This window comes from Pararge aegeria, chromosome 21 (assembly GCF_905163445.1).
Source record: "Pararge aegeria chromosome 21, ilParAegt1.1, whole genome shotgun sequence".
Lineage (NCBI taxonomy): Eukaryota > Metazoa > Arthropoda > Insecta > Lepidoptera > Nymphalidae > Pararge > Pararge aegeria.
In genome coordinates, this window is record NC_053200.1 from 13,694,498 (window position 1) to 13,715,525 (window position 21,028).

At 35.8% G+C, this 21,028-nt stretch overlaps 1 protein-coding gene across 1 annotated transcript in view; it reads left to right on the forward strand.

Moving 5' to 3' along the window:
- The first annotated feature begins 7,603 nt into the window (after positions 1-7,603).
- Positions 7,604-21,028, forward strand: part of LOC120633461 — a 30,412-nt gene continuing 16,987 nt past the window's right edge. The window contains 6 exon segments of the mRNA XM_039903670.1: positions 7,604-7,646; positions 8,052-8,200; positions 12,931-13,093; positions 15,822-15,988; positions 18,911-19,053; positions 20,132-20,304. Coding sequence (XP_039759604.1) covers positions 7,604-7,646; positions 8,052-8,200; positions 12,931-13,093; positions 15,822-15,988; positions 18,911-19,053; positions 20,132-20,304 — 838 coding nt within the window.

Below are 21,028 nucleotides of genomic sequence, written 5' to 3' on the forward strand. Positions count from 1 at the left end.
TACCACAACCGTTTCTGACAATAACAAAATATGATAAATGGGATAATTGCATGAGGAAAACCAGGCGCTTACGAAATGGGGTCAAGTTATACATGTATCACTATGCAATAATTTTGTGTATAATGCAGTTTTAATAAGAAATCTAGTGTGATGGTAATAAGGTTATAATTTGATTGCAAATGGAATTTGATATCGAATGCTAATAGTAGGTATTAACTAATAATTTTACTCTAACATATTTTTTAATAAAACTTATTAACACCACTCTCCTACTAGGAAGAGTGATTAAGAGTACGATTGTCAAGCTCCATTAGAGTGAATGAGAACATTGGGTTCGGTTCCCACAACTGGAAAATGTTTGTGTGATGAACATGAATGTTTTTCAGTGTCTGGGTGTTTATATGTATATTATAATTATTTATGTATGTTATTCATAAAAATATTCATCAGTCACCTTAGTTCCCCTTAACACAAGCTACGCTTACATTGGGGCTAGATGGTGATGTGTGTATTGCGTTATATATTTATTTATTATTTATTATTATTATTTATTAGGTATAAGTCTATGTTAATGAAGTCCATTATAAGTTGATGATACCAAGATGATGATAATAGATCGAGCAAACCAAAACAGGCTGGAAATCAAGTAACGACTTGCAGTTACGCATATTCAAGTTATTTGGCCACATCTCAAGGAATGAGGGGTCGATTGAACGATTGGTGGTGCAAGGACAGGTTGAAGGAAAAAGGGCAAGAGGGCGGTCACCTACTCGTTGGATAGATACGGTGAAATCGCTGACCCAGACAACTGTAGTAGAATGTTTTCGACACGCTACCAACCGCCAACAGTGGAGAAGACTCGCGCAAGAAGCCGTGCAATCCAATGATGCCATGAAATTCATCTCAGTAGCCACGACCACTCTGCTAAGAGTGCACGACTAAGAAGAAGATTATAAGTTAGTTAAGTCGAAGTCCCGGGTTCTAAGTATACCAACAAAGACTTGCAGCTACCAACTCATTAGTGGTATAAGTTTAATATAACTGCTACCATCTTAGACTTCAAATTCAAATTTAAAATTCAAATTCATTTATTTCATGTAGGCCTACTTTATAAGCACTTTTGAAACGTCAAGTATGCATGTTTGTGTGACTCTACCACTTCACTTACCACCAGGCATGAGGCAACCATAGCCGTCAAGGCTTCTATTGAAAAAAAAACCTGTAAACCGTCACGGGACGCCTGGCAGATGTGAAACATCGAAATTGTTTTTAAGTTATTGCAGAATATCTACAAAAAACAATTTCGATAATGAAAAGATAATACAAATTTGTTCCACAAAATTTAAAAAAATACGTAAGGCGGGTAATAATGTCATTTTTATTACAAAATTAAAATTCATTTTTATTGTTACATACGAAATACAAAAATTCAATCATATAGCGTGGCGATGCGTCGCCACGGCCTGCGTCGTCATGCCAAATATCAGATTTACCGTCCGCCTATAGATGTTTGAAATCAAAAAAATTAATTACTTTAATTAAGATGAATTTCTTAATGACAAGGTTCCCTGGAAGCAAGCCGCTCCGCTTTCATCTCACACAAGATATAACAATGATTGTTAAATTGTAAAACGATGTTGGAAAAGAGCAACTGCCGAGTTTCTTGCTGGCTTCTTCTCGGTAGAATCTGCATTCCGAACCGGTGGTAGAGAACAGACAGACTTGACGTTTCAAAAGTGCTTATATTATTTGGCCACCTTGAAATAAATAAATTCTGAATTTTGAATTTTTAAATAGTAATCGGATTTGAAATGATAATAATGTATTTCCGGAATTTGAATGGTTTGAGAATTTCGTGCCAAAAAAAGTGTATAAGTAACGGCAAATTTTAGCATGACCTAGGAATCGAACCTCGACCTCGTGATTTTTAGTGGATCATATATATTACAAGACGAACTCCGTAGTCTCATACAATAACAAAATTCCAAACCCCAAAATCAAAATCAACACTTCCCAGCTTAATTTTTAAAGTTATTGATACCAAGCAACGCTTCGATATAACGTAAAACATTGTGTCATTTTCTTCGAAACCAAGATCCCGATTTCTTGACTCATTCGACATCCCATGTTCGCCAAACTTTAAACTACAAACATAACTTTGCACCTTATGCCACCATTTTGAACTTTATTCCTTAGCGGTTACATTAGTTCTCGATGCCACGAACCGCAACGTTGAAAGTAAAGGATTTTACCCCTCTATGTGTGTCAAGGCGAGATTGGCTGGTCATACCATCACACCATGTTAATTATTACCGAGTATTCATAAGTTATGAATAGCGTGCATCATTTAAAAGAAATGCCCTTGCAGTTTTAAGAGGAAAGAAATTGAGATAACCGCAACTTTGTACTAAAACGTCTTAGGGTTTTAAAATTTTTTATAAATTCAAATTCATTTATTTCAAGTAGGCCTACTGTATAAGCACTTTTGAAACATCAAGTATGTATGTTTGTTGTGACTATACCACCGGTTCGGAAAGCAGATTCTACCGAGAAGAGCCGGCAAGAAACTCAGTAGTTGCTCTTTGCCAACATCAACATTTACAATCATTTTTCTATCATGCGGGAGATGAGAGCGAGGCTGGCTGCTTCCAATCTACCTTGTCATTGATCAATCAAATATATAGTAACCTCGCTGTACTAGATGCGATATGCAGATATCAATAATTTATGTCCGTTTCTGATAAGTCGATTGTTAATTTCAGCTTTTTGTTTAAAAAGAGTAATATTTTGTCTCACAAAGACTTTATTATTATAGATATATTGCGAAGCTACTGTAAGAATACCTATTTGTTTAAATTTTTCACGAAGCGATTCGCGTGATCCAAGTTTATGTATTGATCGTACGGCTCTTTTCTGTAGTATAAATATATTTTCAATATCTGCAGCTTTTCCCCACAGCAAGATTCCATAGGACATAATACTGTGAAAGTATGCGAAATAAATTAAAAATACATATGAAAAATTTCGGAACCGACAGGATATGAATCTGCGACTCTCTGGCAACCGTGGTCTGGGCGCTTTGACCACTAAGCTACGGCTCTCCAACTGCCAATGCCAAAATTAGTATGTATGTATTATATCAGATTGATAGGTTCGAAAAATTTCGGTTCCGAATATTTTTTTAAATGAGGGTTCGAAAATTTTGCTGAACATAAATCGAATCGAATCTAAACGAAACATAAGAGTACGGTTATTCATTTTTACGTAACCTTGTGAAAAAGATAGAATTTCTCCAAGATATTTCACATTCAAAATTTGTTTATTCATGTAGGCCAATCACAGGCACTTATTAAGCGTTCATACATATAATATGTTACATAATTGTAAGGGGAAGATGATAACTTCGTTCGCCAACTTAAACCTAAAGCTACGAGGGTTCAAATCACGCCCTGGAAGAAGAGCCCACAAAAACCGGCCGGCTTAGCCGGGTATTTTATTTTTGTTATTACCATCTCACAGTAAATTTATATTAAGCTATGAAGTTAGAGCAATTCACACAATGCTTTTTTATCGTTTAAGTAATCCTTAACAATATAATAGGATTTTTCTGTAAGCTTACGTTTTATATAAATCCAAGGTATCCTCTTTTATAATAATTGACGGACCAATCCCGTGGCAAACCTATTGATAAGCGGAAAAACATTGCCAATGAGCAGAGCAACACTCCGCAGGGCATGTAAGGAATCCGCCCTACAAAACTGCCCTGTGTATAAACCTTATTCGGATTCATGTGCCTGTAATTACACCGGCAACCACGCCGTTCAGACCGGAACACAGCAATGAACAATTTCAACTCTCAACCTACTACGATTCATGAGATACAGCCCGCTGACAAATGGATGGATGTACGGAAAAACGTACAGCAACGTCATAGTAATAGGAAATTTGGAACTCCCTATAAAAGACGTCCTGTTGATATGATGATGACAGTGGCGTGCACTTGGTTTCTTACCAGGGTATGCATACAGCAGTTAATTGCATAAAACGGCAAAAATTCTCCTCCTATACGAGTTATATATAAATTTTAGGGTATTCAGTGATTTCGTGCATGTATGAAGTGCACGCCACTGGATGATGATGATGCTCTTCTCTTAGAAGTTTATATAATGCCAGTTGAAGAGATCTAATAACAAAATAATTATCTTTTATTAAGAGAAAGAAATTGTTTGTCTGTGCTCCGTGACTCGTGCTCACGAGTGTTTATATCCTCTTTGATTGGGTCATCAAATGTTAAAAATATTCCGTCCTATAAACTTGATTGGGGAAAATTTTTACTGAGGGTTTCGTTTTCCCCACTATGATTTATAAAATACGCAACCCAAAAAATAAATACAAAATATATTCTGTAAGTACTCAAGACATAAACATGGATGTAAATCTTTAAGTATTTACCTAATATCGTAATGACATGCTAACCGGCCATAAGTAGGGTAATATCTTTTACGGGCGTGGTAGTTTGTACCCAAACGGAATATGTTATGTTCAATACCCTTTTGGTACTGTCGTGATAAAAAGCGTTTCAAAGGCATTTACTTGTACGCACTATCTGCTACTACTACTGCGATTTCATCCGCAAACTATTTCCGATTAGGAAAGGGTTACCATGGAGTGGATTAAGGAAAAAGCTTTCTTAGCCAGAGCTTATTAGAGATCCGATCTAAATCCTGAACGATTTTTTATAGAAACTGACTTTTCTAGATGTCTCTTAAAATCATAAGACTCTCATACATTTGACGCCCCTTTGTTGTGGATATCGGAATACGAGGTTGCGAAAGCTCTACCTGCGAAAGTTTTATCCAAATCGTCTAGGCATTTCCAAAGATTATCTGGTACAAGTAGATAGACATGAAAAAAATATGTGAGTATATTTTTCGGCACTTCCAATCATGAGGCCACTAACCAGGACTAAGCAGGTCCACGAACATAATATTATCGAGATAAGTGACAGATACGAAGGCCCAATTTCTAAAAAGAGGTGACATCTTGTCGTCCAAAATGTCTGAAGTGAGTTGCCAGTGAGGAATTTTTTTTTTTCCTTTTTTTTAATAAATGCAGGGAGGAAAATTCTTATGGATACAATTAACTGGCATGCCCGACTTCACCACTACATTAATTATGAAGTGGCCTGCGGATTAAGAACCTCATCCAAATGCGTGTTGCCAGAGATTACCTACGGATCTGAAACGTGGTCGCTAACTGAGGGCCTCCGAGTCACTCAGCGGGCGGTGGAGAGAGCTATGTTAGGAGTATCTTTACGTGATCAAATCAGAAATGAGGAAATCTGCAGAAGAAATAGAGTTACCGACATAGCTCAACGAGTCGCGAAGCTGAAGTGGCAATGGACGGGGCTCATAGCTCAGAGAACCGATAGATGTCGGGTCCCAAGGTGTTGGAATAGCGACCCCGCACCGGTAAACGCAGCGTGGTCTATCCCAACGAGGTGCATCAAACGAGTCGCTGGGAGTCGCTGAAAACGGGCGGCAGAGGATCTTGGATTTTGGAACGCCCTAGAAAAGACCTATATCCAGCAGTGGACGTCAATCGCTTGAAGTGACAGATATTTGGAAGTCACAGAGAGACATCTTGTATTTGTATCTATGAATGACTTAATTTTTAAATATTATTTAATAGTTGATAAATATCTTTGGTAGAGCTTAATCGCTCTATCAAAGATATGGTCATATACTGATGCCCTAGATTTATACCGTAAAATTTTGTTTGATTGAAATTATGATGGCAATAAATTTCAATTAAGTCGTATATCCTTTACTTAATGCTTATAGAATAGACCTGTCGAACGATACCACTTAATCTGTAAGTGGGATCGTTCCTAGCGAGGACGTTATGTCTTTACAAATGTGTGTGCCGGATTCCCACATAACCATATCGAGACGTTACCGCGGAGTTAGCTTAGTCGGCAAAACACAAATTTACAGAAGTTTTATTTAATTATTTTAAAAGTGAAATATAATTTCATTTAATATCATGACATTTCACTTCAGCAGCAGCTAATATTGTATCAGCAAAAATATAAAAAAAAATAATAATCCTAGAATTTTTTTAATGTCGGTTACGTTGGGTTTTTTCCGGCGCCTCCTAATTTATTTTATTCGAATTTGACTACTAGCGTAAGCATTTTAAAAATGTTTGCTTTTCACTTCTCCACCGGGGAGTTGGCAGTAACTTGCAGTGGAATGGACAACTTTTTTCTTGTCTCCTAATTCCTAAACCGCGAAAAGAAAGAGCGCCAAGCGAAAAGGAAGCGATATTATAAGAAGATAAATTAGGTTTTGTTTGTAAGTGTACTAAATAACATTCATTGTTTTGTTTTCAACCTAATACATTATATTTTATTTAGACGGCATTCGTTTTACTTTTTTATTACACATTTCTTTTTAACTAGAAGCTTTCTTTAATCTCAAACTGCTTCCTTCGAAGTGAAGTACTTTTCAAACTTTAAAATGCATGTCAATATGATATTTTTATTGCTTTTGTTTTCCTGTAACAAGTTCATAAGATGTGCTAATTTGAATCTCAAGGATTTGGTAACATCGTTTGTTATTTCGGAAAACACTCCGCTGTCACTTTTGACACCAAAATTGTGTTGGCCTGGATGTATGTAAATTATTTACCTATAGTTTAGTATATACCTATATACAGTATAGTATAGAATGTATGTAAGTTACCTATTGTTCTGAAGGTTTTAGCTGACAGGCAGGATAGTATAGTATAGTATATTTAAAGCGCACTGGATGTCAGCTATACTATATGTAACATTAATTATATTAAATAACATAGATATTATGCAGTGGCGTGCACTGGGTTTCTTACCAGGGTATGCATACAGCAGGAAAATTGCATAAAATGGCAAAAATCCTCCTCTTATACGGGCTATTTCAATTTTAGGGTATGCAGTGCTTTTGTGCATGTACAAGTGTCCATATGTGTGACCCATGGACACTTGTAGTCTGAAAGAAATGCAATAATTGTATTGTATTGCATTTATTTCAGACTACTTTAATTAAAAATTAAAAACTTAATATTTATGTTAGTTAATAATTGAATTGAAAATACAAAATACAATAGACTTATTCTATGTTAGTACTATATTTTAGTACTTGAAGGGTGTCATTCCTATTCGTCTGTCCTTCCGTAAATCTGTCTGTCTATCTGTCAGCGGGCTTTATCTCATAAACCGTAACAGCAGACCAGTAGAGATTATGGAATTGAGGTCGTCCAGTACTGCTATCGCCATATCATTGCTGTGTTTAGATTTGAAGGGCGTGGTTTCCAGTGTAATTACGGGCATATGGGGCTTAACACTTACGCCTCAGATTGATTGTCACAGGCACAGTTTGTAGGACGTGTTCTGTAGGGCCATCTGAACGGTCCGTTTATCTCTACATAGTACAAAACAAACTTCCCGCCGTCTGTTTCTATAATATGCTTAGATCTTAAAAACTACGGAACGGATTTTGATGAGTTTTTTTTTAAATAGATAAAGTGATTCAAGCTTTAAGTAAATATGTATCATACATGCATAATGAAGAAGAGAAATAATGATAATTCTAGAGGTTTCGAATGCCGTAAACAAACACATTTTTTTGCTCTTGCAATGAAGAGCAACGCTGCCAGATCCCTACGAGATCGACAAAAATTATGTACGACAGTATTGCACACCTTAAAAAGGTCTACAAAATAGTCCGCGATAATATATGCTTTACTCCAAAGGATAATGCACAGTAACCATTTTCTTTTACATTTCTTTCACATTTACTATTACATTTGTATAACTTTTACATTTTACATAAAAATATGGGTTATTTACAAAACTATTATAAACAATACAGTGTTATTCCTTATCCAATTACATACATACGTTGTGTATAATAAGATAAGAAGCAGATCTAAGTAGGCTACAGCTTAGGTAAAACATCTCAGGTAATAGCTATAAGAAAACTTAAAGCGTTATTATAATTATTTTTCCACAGATGAAAAGAATTCTTTGGCCCGGAATCTATTTGAACAGAATGTATTTTTGGCGCCATCGCTACAGCGGAATAGGTCAGAGTATTTCCTGAACCAGATTGTCATTTTAGCTGATTTGTCATGCCCGGGAGTGGACTCATTTTTGATACAGGTATTATTACTATGCTAAAAAATAAGATATTACACCACTAAATTACTTAATTTAATGGTGTAATATCTTATTTGATGGTGGACTTCCACCGCTGGGCCAGCGGGGTGGATTACGGCCTAAACTCTTCTCACTGTGGGAGGAGACCCGTGCTCTGTAGTGGGCCGGTAATGGGTTGGTATGATGATGATGATAAAAAATGCGATCTCCCACAATGAGGAGGGGTTAAGGCCGTAGTCCACCACACTGACACTGCGCGGTTTGGTGGACTATACTCACCTTTGAGAGCTTTAGGAAGAACTCTCAAGCATGCAGGTTTCCTCACGGTGCTATCCTTCACCGTTGAAGCAAGTGATATTTTAAGTGCCTCAAACGCGCATAACAAAAAAAAAAAGTGTGTGTACTTATGTACACGCAATAGGAGTTATACTACTTTGGCGATAAAAATCCTTTCATTAATTTTATCTTTCGCCTTATGTAAAGTAAAAACTCTAAAAACTTTTGTCTAAAAAGGTATTTAATCCACTGATTGTTTTAGTATAACGCATTATCTAGTTAGGTTAGTAAAGTTTATTTAAATATAACAAAATAAAATCAAAATTTCTACATAATTAATGAAATGGACATAACAAACATAATTCACTTTGGAAAACTTATTTTCACTGAACATTAAAATTTGAGATTTTTGCACAATTGAATTGATTAAATCGTCGGAATAAGCCCACAGAATTTGACAATTAAACTGTCAAACCTTAGCGCTAACTTCAGGGTGTCGGTTTTTCGTGACGCGCGCTTCGTTAAAATTTTACTCTCATCATTTTTCCCTAACGCGCCAAAAGAAGAACAACTCCAAAAGATTGAGGTGCGTGCTGAGATTCGAATTCGGCCTCCCGAAAGTTCATTTATCAGTATGTAAAGATTATCAGATGACGTAACCAATTATGACTGATACCTAGGTACTTATCTACCTTGAGTGTAACTTGGACCATAAGCTATACTTACCTAAGCAAATAGCATAATTAAGTTATGACATTTAAACAAACCGCCTACCTATTATACTATTCATCCTGCATTCATCACGGACCTAGACAATGGATTCGGAACTATATACACCTACTCACTTAATATTTATTGTGATAGGTAACTCGTATGTAATAAAATGGCGAGTGTGTGTCAAAACACGGCAAAGATAGGGTTCCGTAGCAATTCAAATAAATAAAAACAAAGTCATTACACGCTTTATATTAGCTTCACTTGTATGTTTGTTTGTAACCGACTTCTTTGGGCGCGATTTTGACCCACTTTAAACGGTCAGATTTCTTTCAAACTTTGTAGACATATCGAGGACCGATGACAATACACTACTCTGAAAAGATTATTCCAATTTTCACTATAAAAAATAGGATTTTTTACTAATTACTACAGCGCCATCTAGACCCAAATGTAAAAAACCTATGGCGTTCGCGTACCTAACAAATTCCACAGAAAACATTAAGCTACTAGATGGTAGAGGGCGTTAGCTATTACTTTTTAATGGCCTGTTTTAAATAATAATTAGAACTTGCATTTCGAGAGACGGGCACACTATCTCTTTAATGGTGGATGGGTTACCGATTAATTTTGCTCTAATAAAAATAATAGATCAAGAAAAACTAAAAAAAAATCGCTATTATGAATTAACTAAAAGAAAGAAATTAGTTTAGTTTTTTATACCAAGCGTGTTTTTTTAGTTTGTTTGAACTATTTAATTTATTTTTTAGATAATGCTAAAAAGGGTTTTTTTTTCAAAGATTTGCAAGACCGTATAACAATAGATATGAATATATTTCCTTACATGGGGAAAGTAGATAAGATACTATCTCTTTGAGGGTAGGTAGAAGGTTCAAGTAAGAAGAATGGATATATGCCTCTCTCTCTATCTATCATCATCATCATCACATCAACCCATTACCGACCCACTACAGAGCACGGGTAGTCCACCATGCTGGCCTAATGCAGATTGATGGACTCACGCCTTTGAGAACATTATGTAGAACTCTCAGGAATGCAGGTTTGCTCACGATATTTCCTTCACCGTCGAAGCAAGTGATGTTTTAATTACTTGAAACGCGCGTAACTTAGAAAAGTTAGGTGCTGGGATTTGAACTCGGCCCCCCGAAAGTGCATTCGAGCTTCAACCTAAACGCTATCACAACTTCATTAGATCTCCATCATAAATTTCTTTAAATTGATTTTTGATACCTACACGTTAATTCAGTGACTAATATATGGCTCGTTTTGATAGATTGTGTCATTAATAGCCTAAATGAAAAAAAAATTAGATACAAATGTTGTTTTATTGTTAGGGGACAGTTTAAATGTGAAAAAGCATCAGATTATAAGATGCATTGTTTTTAAATAACAAACTAAATGTAAGTTTGTAATGTGTGCCTTTCCTTATTCTGGCACACTAAACTCAAAACAAAATGAACATATTTATAATTGAAATTTATAATCTGACATACCGTCATATCGACGCAATTTTTTATTTTGCCATTAATAAATTCACGTCATCATTTGTATTGACAAGAGACAAATTGTATCTACCTAAAAAGTGTAAGCAGCAGATGGCGTTTTTACTGGCTTATAATTTAAATGATACTGTTACAACTGTTGTAACAAAGTCTATTGACACTTTTACAAATTGTACTTCAAGTACTTCTTTTTCTATTACTGACCCAAGTACTTGCGCCAGTACTATTAAGAATTCTTGTAATGATTTAAACTAGATAGTAAGATGACGGAGGAGCTCTGCCATATGAACATTGTACACCGAAATATACAGAGCTTCACCGGCAAAGAATTAGAAATAGAGCTGTTTGTTGAGAAACTCAATGTACATATTCTGTGTATAACAGAGCACTGGCTCACTGGTACACAAGTAGCAGTAAACATCAATAACTTTATGTTGTCAAGTGCGTTTATCAGAAGGACTGGTTTATTTTTTTACTAGGGGACCCTAAAATATTTCCTAAGGCGTTAATATAGACTCAAAATGGATATATGAAATTTGTTTCCATATGTTAAAAGGCGATAATGAGGAATATATATTCTAAACCGTATAGTATATTATATTAGGCTATTGTATTCAAAATTAATATATTACATTTCGGCGGCGCCGGTAGCCTCAAGCGGCGTCTTTCAGTGAAGTTTTATTATCGAAACACTTACAAAATAATAAATTACTGTTTTATTTTGATAACTCATTTGGCTTTAAAGTCACTTTAAGATACTTTTACAGAGCTGCTTTACTTTTTAGGCTATTAAAGCTCACATTTTGATTTATCTAAGGTACAGATAAAAATTGGATAGATAAAACTGATCCACAATAACTGAAATTTACAAAGCCAGTAATAAAACTTTAAGCATTAATTTCATATAAAAGATGATAATTAGACATTTGGAATATAGTAACTGAATGTCTGTTTGTAACACCAGACAGAAAGGGTGTACCGCTCAGAATTCGCCATACATTATAGGTACATGCATGTCGGTGATTTTCCAGATCCGAGTGAAGTTATAGTACCTATTTGTATATTCCTCTGCTGGATGAAACGAATGTGATTGAATTAATACTGTTGCCGCACCGCACCACTGACATTCGATTTAGGATGTTTCTTATACTCCAAAATCTACTCGTATATATATATATAAGAGAAAGTGTGTGGGTATGTTCCGTATAGGCTACGAAACGGCTGGACCGATTTCAATGAAACTTTCAGGGAATCTCCGGATTGACCTGGCGAGTAATCCTGTAAAGTTTGGTGACGATTTGAGCACTCCTATTTTTGAACTGTCAAATACAGCTTTTATTTACTATGATGATAGTCTATTTTTGGGTGTACATGGGTGTAAATAATGATCTTCACCCGCTCGAGAAGAGAATAGAAGAGAATGAATACGGAGAGAAATAAATGATTTAATATATTATGAGAATTAAATTAAAAATTTAATGATGTAAGTTTATTGTTTAAATGAAATAAAGCAAAATCTAGCCCGGCGAAGCGGGCTGGGTACGCTAGTATTCAATAAATTTTGGTGGTTTCAAGTTGTACGATGTTTCAATCCCAGGTAGGGGCAGTTTGGGAATTAATGGTTTCTACATTTTTTCTCGTCTGGTCTGGGGGCAGGCTTCGGCCGTGGCTTGTTACCTTACCGACAAAGACGTATGATGCCGCTTAGAAACTGATTAGGGTATAAGCTCTAAGAACCGATAGACATTGGTCGGCACCCAACGAGGTCCGACGACATCAATTTTGACGGCAGACTGGCGCAGAGGGCAGCGACCCTGCTTTCTGAGTCCAAAGCCGTGGGTTCCATTCCTACTGCTACACTACAGACTACTACACACTACTGGCAAATAGTTGTGTGATGAACATGAATGTTTTTCAGTCTCTGGGTGTTTATCTGTATATTGTAAATATTTATGTAAGTATTCATAAAAATAATCATCAGTCATCTTAGTACCCATAACGCAAGCTACGCTTACTTGGCTAGAGAGGCTAGATGGCGACATCGGATACATCGCCATCGTCGTAGTATATTTATTTATATTTATATGTATATTTATTAATCAAGTCGCTGGAAGCCTCTCGATACAAGCGGCCCAAGACCGTGGATTTTAGATCTCCCTACAACAAACCTATGTCCTTACAGTATAATAAAAAAAAACATAAATGGTATAATTTTCCCAGGCAAGTGAGCAAGGATACTTCAAGTCTCCATATCGCTGGTTGATCCTGGACGTTGATATAGGCGCATACAAGTTCAACCTGTTCAACAAGCTGGATATGCCGCTCAATAGTAATGTCGTCTTTGCGAAGAGGATTGGGCCCGACCACTTCCATTTTATAGAAGGTATTTATTAATTAAAGAATAAGTAAGCTGAAATGGCAGTGGGGGGGTGAAGTCTGTCGTAGAACCGGTGGAGACCGAAGACCGGTATCTGGACAGGACTCGTTTTTATTTCAAAGTGATAATTGACGGACCAATCAGGTAGTCCACCTGATGGCAAGTGGAAAACGCCTATTAACAGAGCAATACTTCACAGGGCATGCAAGGAGTACGTCCTGCAACATGCCGCCCAGTGTTCATTTCATTTCATTTCATTTTATCAATCTGAGGCGTAGATGTTAAGGCAAGGCGATAGGGTAAGGCGATATATAAACTTGGATCACGCGAATCCCTTCGTACCAAATTTAAAGAAATAGGTATACTTACAGTAGCCTTGCAATATATTTATAATAATATAATCTTTATTTAACAAAACATAAGTAATTATAAACAAAAAGTAGATATAAACAGTCGACTAACTAGAAACGGACATAAATTAGTGATACTCGTATCTGCATATCGTCTGAGAAAAGTACAGAAATCCTTTGTGGGGATGGGTATATGCTTTTATAACATGATACCGAAGGTAATATTAGATCTACCTTTACCTAAGTTCAAACAATATATTAAAACACATATATTAAAACAAATCATGGTTACTACACGATTGATGAATTCCTTAACGACAAGGCTGCTTGGAAGCAGGCCACTCCGCTCTCATCTCTCACAAAACAGAAAAACCCTAAAGATTGTTGTTGATTGTTGTTAAACTTTAAAATTATATTGGAAAAGAGCAATCTGCTGAGTTTCTTGCCGGCTCTTCTCAGTGATATCTGCCTTCCGAACCGGTGGTAGAGTCACTACAAACAGACTGACTTGACGTTTCAAAAGTGCTTATAATTAGGCCTACTTGAAATAAATGAATTTTGAATTTGAATTTAAGCCACATGTGCTTGTAATTACACCGGCAACCACAAAGCATGGCGACAGTACTTCCCCGGACGAGCTCTGTCACAATAAGCTTTACTGTTACTAACTACAATGAGTTATTACGTTTGGCGAAAAAAGAAAAACGTCAGATATCAAACTATAGTTCGAAGAAGCGAAACGTTCTAGGTGCCAAGTGTAAGATTTTCGACATACGTGAAAGTATACTGCTTATTATATAGAATTGAAAGAACGTTATCCAGAGACAATACTGTTTCCCAATATTGGAACCTTGGCGATGTTTTTACCATCAGTTGAGCTAGCGGCTAATTAAACAAAACGTGTGTGTTCTTATGTACACGCGTAAGAAGTTATACTTTAGCGTAACAAGATAAAAATCTTTTCAAAAATTTTACTCATCGCCGTATACTACGTTTGTAGAAAAAACGACACAAACAATAGAAAAAAGATATTTCATACCTTGAAAGTTTATTATTACGCACTGTCTAGTTAAACAAAGTTTGTTTAAATAACACAAAAAAAAAATCTACATAATTAAAGAAATGGACATAATAAACATAATTAAATTCGGAACACTAATGGACTCGTTATCGGACAACCAAGTTTCACTCAACATTAAAATCTTGATATTTTTGTGCAATTGATGTAATTAAATCACCTGAATGAGCCCGCAGACTTTGACAATTCAAAGTGTACACTGTCAAACCTTATAGCTAGCTTCAGTAAAAAATTACCCTTATAATTTTCCCTAACGCGCCAAAAGAAGTATAACTTCAAAAATAATCGAGTTGTGTGGCTATGGCTATGGATTCAATTTGGCCTTCACAAAGACAACTTGACAGATACACAAATCGTGTTCGAATTTAGAAATCAGTATCACTTCGTAATACATTAAAATAGCTGGCCCAGATATAAACCTCAATGCGCATGTTTAGCCGGATGAATGCAATTACTAAAATTGCATATATTCCGTACACGTCTTATTCGACATGTGGTGAAGTGGTCAAACCTGTTCTGATTTACGTAAAATGATTATGATCGAGCGGCACTGCCGTTCGTCAGGCCAAGTTCAGGTACTCCACGCTGGCCCTGTGCGGATTGGTGACCCGCCTTTGAGAACAATAAGGACCTCTCAGGCATGCAGGTTTCCTCACGATGTTTTCCAGCACCGTTTAAGCGAGTGATATTTATTTATTAAAACGCACATAACTTTAAGTAAGAGGTTCGTGCTGGGACTCGAACTCGACCTTTCCATTTCTTTACCTTTGCCTAGTTTATGAAGTTAAAACCCCGTATGCACGCCTCATAAGCGAAGCTTTGAGGTGGGTATTACTGTCAGTTTACGCACACCGAGTGATTCTCAAACTTAAAATGTCACTATTTTTTATTCTTTATTGCTTTTATAAGTGAATATAAATAGACAAATGTTGAGAAAAAACACTATTTTTAACACTCATGATATTTTTAAATCTCTTTTTATTATTTAAACTAATTAAAAAATTGTTCAAAAAAGTTCTGTCTTGGACGTCCGTGTGTCTGTATGTGCGGATCCCGTATCTTGTGGTCACGACTCCACGAGTTCCCTTATCCAGTTTGTTTTTTTTTATAGGCTTCAGTATTTTGAGGAATAGAAGCCTATTACTTTTCACGGTATAATTAGATGTAGTTTAATTATTATATACAAATAATCTCAATTTTATTGTAATGAATGAGATTATGAGGCGTGCACTTTTGGATTTTCCAATATTTGACACTACTGTCAAATTCATAATTGGAACATTGCTTAAAAGTATTTCTGTTTCAGCTTATAAAATAGCTGAAGGCTCAGAAGTTATTTACTCAACAAGAGGCGCTTGGCGGGCAGCCAACGTGGAAACTAAAAAGTTATCTAATTCTAATGGCACTCTCGGAGAAAGAAACGCGAATAATAATCCGAGTGGCACTGAGGATGGCGAAAATAGACGCGTCAAGGTAAACAGTAGAGTGCAATGACCTCAGGGTTTTATTTCTTTTTTCTTTCATTGGTCTAAAGGTAAGCTCTCGACGGTTATCTCATCTAGTAGTAAGTGATGATGTTATCTAAGATGGTAGCGAACTTGTTAAGTATATGGTAAATATGATAAATCTTTACCCCTACTTAATCGTTTGGCAGCCTTACTAACCAAGTATACAGTACTAGGAAAGCAGTGCTAGCCAAGAGTTCGCACCACCTACGCAAACTCCTCTAAGTTTTTTGAGTGTGATATAAAAAAAATAAACAATGAAAATGTCCTAAGTAAAAGTAACCTTAAAAAAAATTGATTGCCTGTAAAGTCGGTATACGGGCGAAAGTTTTACGTGACAACGACTTTGAGTGGTAAAATAATTTTAATGTGAATATTCATTCGTATAGTAGGAAGAAGGATGAAATAATAGTAACAATTTAAAACATTTATTTATACAAAGAATTATATTTAAAACATTAATTTATACAAAGAATCTCGCACTGAATTTCATATTAACAAAATTTTATTTTTACCTTTACACATACATACGTATTTATATACAAATATACATACAATAACTTGCAATACATTTGCGTACAATGAAACAGCGTTTACTACAAAGGGAAGCGTAACGCAGTTTCTTGAAGTGTCACCCGGCAAACCAATTTATAAGACGTTGTCACGTCAAAAATACAATCCTTACGATTTGTGGAGACTTGTGATTTAAAATCAAGTTGAAATCGCATTCGCACGTGTTTTTCGATGGGTGTATGAATAAGAATAATCCATGGGCCGTAATGTACACGTGATGTTTTGTTAGGTTTATAATTTTTTTTGGTTACTTTTATTTTGACGTGACAACGTCTTATAAATTGGTTTGCCGGGTGACACTTCAAGAAACTGCGTTACGCTCCGCTCACGTTATGCGCTCACAATGAGAGCGAGTGAGAGGCACGCGTCCCTTCCACTCGGGCATGGTTAGCCCGCCTAAGAGCGAGAGAGACAGACATAAAAAGTGAAAGGCACGCGTCCCTTTGTAGTAAACGCTGTTTCATTGTACGCAAATGTATTGCAAGTTATTGTATGTATATTTGTATATAAATACGTATGTATGTGTAAAGGTAAAAATAAAATTTTGTTAATATGAAATTCAGTGCGAGATTCTTTGTATAAATTAATGTTTTAAATATAATTCTTTGTATAAATAAATGTTTTAAATTGTTACTATTATTTCATCCTTCTTCCTACTATACGATTCACATTAAAATTATTTTACCACTCAAAGTCGTTGTCACGTAAAACTTTCGCCCGTATACCGACTTTACAGGCAACCAATTTTTTTTACCACTCAAAGTCGTTGTCACGTAAAACTTTCGCCCGTATACCGACTTTACAGGCAACCAATTTTTTTTGATGTAGTTTACTTAAAATTTGTTTAATGCGTGTATAATATTTTTTTTAATGACGGCCGATAGGTGCAGTGGTCAACGACCCTGCTTTCTGAGTCCAAGGCCGTGGGAACAATTCCCACGGAAATGTTTTTGTGATGTACATGAATGTTTTCAGTGACTGGGTGTTTATATATATATATATACCAAATATTTATGTATATTATTTATAAAAATATTTATCAGTCATCTTAGTACCTATCACAAAAGCTACGCTAGATGGCGATGCGTGTAATGTCGTAGTATATGTAGTATATTTATTAATTAGACGGCCGATCGATAAATTATAATTATTTATGTTTTTATACAGTAGCTGATCATTGAAATGTATCTAATTTTAAATTATTTTATAAATGATAATTTAAGTAACCATGCTCTACTTTAATCAGATCTAATCCATAGACTGGTTTGTCAGACGCAGGTTAATTAAATGTACCGTTAATTGTATGCAATCTATTTGAATCACTGCTATTAATGTTTATTCGAATTAAGGTGGCGAGTTTAATCCGTGAAAGCTGTACTGTATATGTAATGTAACTGGTTTAGTGGTAATTATCATTGATTGAAAAAAAAAAATATTATCATCATAAACCTAATCGTCATAATCATCGCATCAACCCCTTACCGGCCCATTACAGAGCACGGGTCTCCTCCCACAATGAGAAGGGGTTAAGGCCGTAGTCCACCACGCTGGCCCAGTGCGGATTGGTGGACATAAACCTAATAATTTGACGGCCGACGGCAGCGACCCTGCTTTCTGAGTCCAACGCCGTGGGTTCGTTTCCCAAAACTGGAAAATGTTTGTGTGATGAACATGAATGTCTTTCAGTGTTGGATGTTTATATGTATATTTTAAGTATTCAAAAAAATATTCATCAGTCATCTTAGTACCCATAACACAAGCTACGCTTACTTTGGGGCTAGATGGCGATGTGTGTATTGTCGTAGTATATTTATTCATTTTATTTATTTTATTACTTTTAATTTTTCTCAAGAAGAACACCTAGTTCTTTGTTAAAAACATATTACATTAACTTACTTTCATAATACTTATTGGGATGACCTACGGATATTTTTTTTTTTTTTTTTGCCGTAAAGCTGCTGGAAAGGAAACTATACCTATTTATTCAATGAGATTTCCAATTCAACTGATACTTTCGATCATAGTTAGTACAGTAGTGTATAGATACAGACATCCTTCGTGGGTTTAATAATTTTGGTCTTTAACCAATGGATAACTTAAAACATTATTATCATCTCTCCTCGTAGCTTTAGTTTTAGATTTACGTCTAAAGTTATCATCAATTAACTAACATCTTCAAATTTTATTGACCAACGCACCAAGAATGCCTTCTATTTGAAAGAAAATAAATTAATAAATTTTAATTATAATTTATGATTCACTTTGACATGTAGCATTTTTCGGTGGTTAAAATTAAATACACAATTTTTTTTTTCAGTCAACTAAATATGGCACTGTCGAGGACTACAGGGCAGTTAAAATAATGTCTCTAAGGAGGATGGACTTGCGGCAACACCCTCTTACTATGGTGATGGTGATAACCGATAGCAACGAGACTAGGTTGCATTTGGATGACAGGCTGTGAGTAAATCGCTTTATATTTTTGAGATCAGAGATCGCTAGTAAGCGATAAGGCCGCCTTTTTTATTCTACTCCAATCATTGTGTTTTTATTCTCCCTTTATTTCCTAACTCTATCGTGGTATAAAAAGAAAGAATATTTTATGGGCCCGTTAAACTGGGTCTTCATCATTAAATCATCGATCAACTGCAGGACACGGGTCTCCGCTCAGACTTTGCAGGGTTTAGGCCGTAGTCCACCACGCTGGCCGACTGCAGATTGGAAGACTTCACACGCCATTACTTTGCAAAATTAAAAACATACAGAACCCTCATTCAGCCGTGCATTGTGTCCAAAATAAAATTGCAATTGTAAATTGAGATATAAACTATCCTACCTCTGAAGTAGTAACAAAACACAAATAAAAAAAAAAAGTATAAATCGGCACAAACATCGTGACACTGAAACTATACAACGTCTAACAGAATTACGCAATACTGTTGAAAGGTTTTTGAAGGAATCAACTTGTCAAAATATAAAATCAAAAGAAGCATATTTATTTTGCTTTACAAAAGAATTCAGAACTTTCGAAGTGTTAACTTATAGCAACCCTATTGAAGATAAAAGACCGACACGTGCATAGTACTTAAGCTAGACGACGCATACCTAATAAAGTGGCAGGCGTGACTAGATTTTAATTAAGCACGTGATGTTAGGGCTGTATCTGATTTCCTTCAGTAAATACTATGGCAGTGATTTACTCAAAAAGTTTTAGCGTTTCGGTTTCACGGATAAATCTCAGAGACAGGAAATAACGTATCTACTAGAAGTATTATTACTGTTTTTATTTTCACGTTGTATATCTTATCTTATCTATATATATAAAAGGAACTTGTGTTAGTTACACCATTTATAATAGCTGGACCAATTTTTATGATATTTAGATTTTTTGGATTATTCTTAGTCCGGAATAGGATATTAATAGTATTCATAAAAAAAATTGTTTGGCGGTACGAAGTTCGCCGGGACAGCTAGTTATATATAAATGAAAATTGTTTATTGATTATTATTTCAATTAATTCATTCCTTTTTGACTTAGAAATCTCAACCAAGACTCCATTTCCAAGATGTCATACATGGTGGTGAAGGTATGTTTCGACATGCTTAATGCCAGCGAGAGACGACTGTTCACCCACACCTGGGGCTACAAAGACAAGAACGGCAATTGGCAGGGCATGATTGACCACCTGATAAAGAAGGAAGGAGATCTTGGTAATTTACATATTTACTTAGTATCTTCAAACAGTACGTGTTGCCAGTTACTTACGGCTCTGAAACGTGGTCATTGTGGGCCTCAAAAGTAGGTTCACTCAGCGGACGCTGGAGAGAGCTATGCTCATGTATCTCTACATGATCAAAGCAGAAATGAGGATATCCGGAAAGAACCAAAGATATCGACATAACTCAGAAGTCGCGAAGTTTAAGTAATAATGGGCACATAGCTCGGATCGCTCGGCAGCATCCCTCGAATCGATAGACTATTGGGTCCCAAGGGGCTGGAATAGAGACCATGCAAAGTAAAACGCAGCTTTGGTCGGCCTCCAACGAGTTGGTCGGACGACATAAGGCAAGTCACCGGGAGCCGATGGAGACAAGAGGCCCAGGTCCGCGGATTTTGGAACTTTCTGCTTTAGTAAACCTATGTTCATTACTGGAAGTGATGATGATGATCTACTATGGTCTATGGGCGAATTTTTTTTTAAACCATCTTTTGCACGCATTCTTTGAACGCGTTTCTTACGGGTTTTTTTACATATGCCGTGGGAACCGTAAGTTTTTCTGGGAAAAGTAGCCTATGTTACTCTACTTAAGTAAGGGCGAGTAGGAAAGACAAACTAACAAACATACTTTTCTATTTCCACTAAACTTCGTCAACAAAGTTCTAAAAAGTTGTTCTAAAAATTATTTTTATTTCACTACAGTTAGCCCTTGTCTG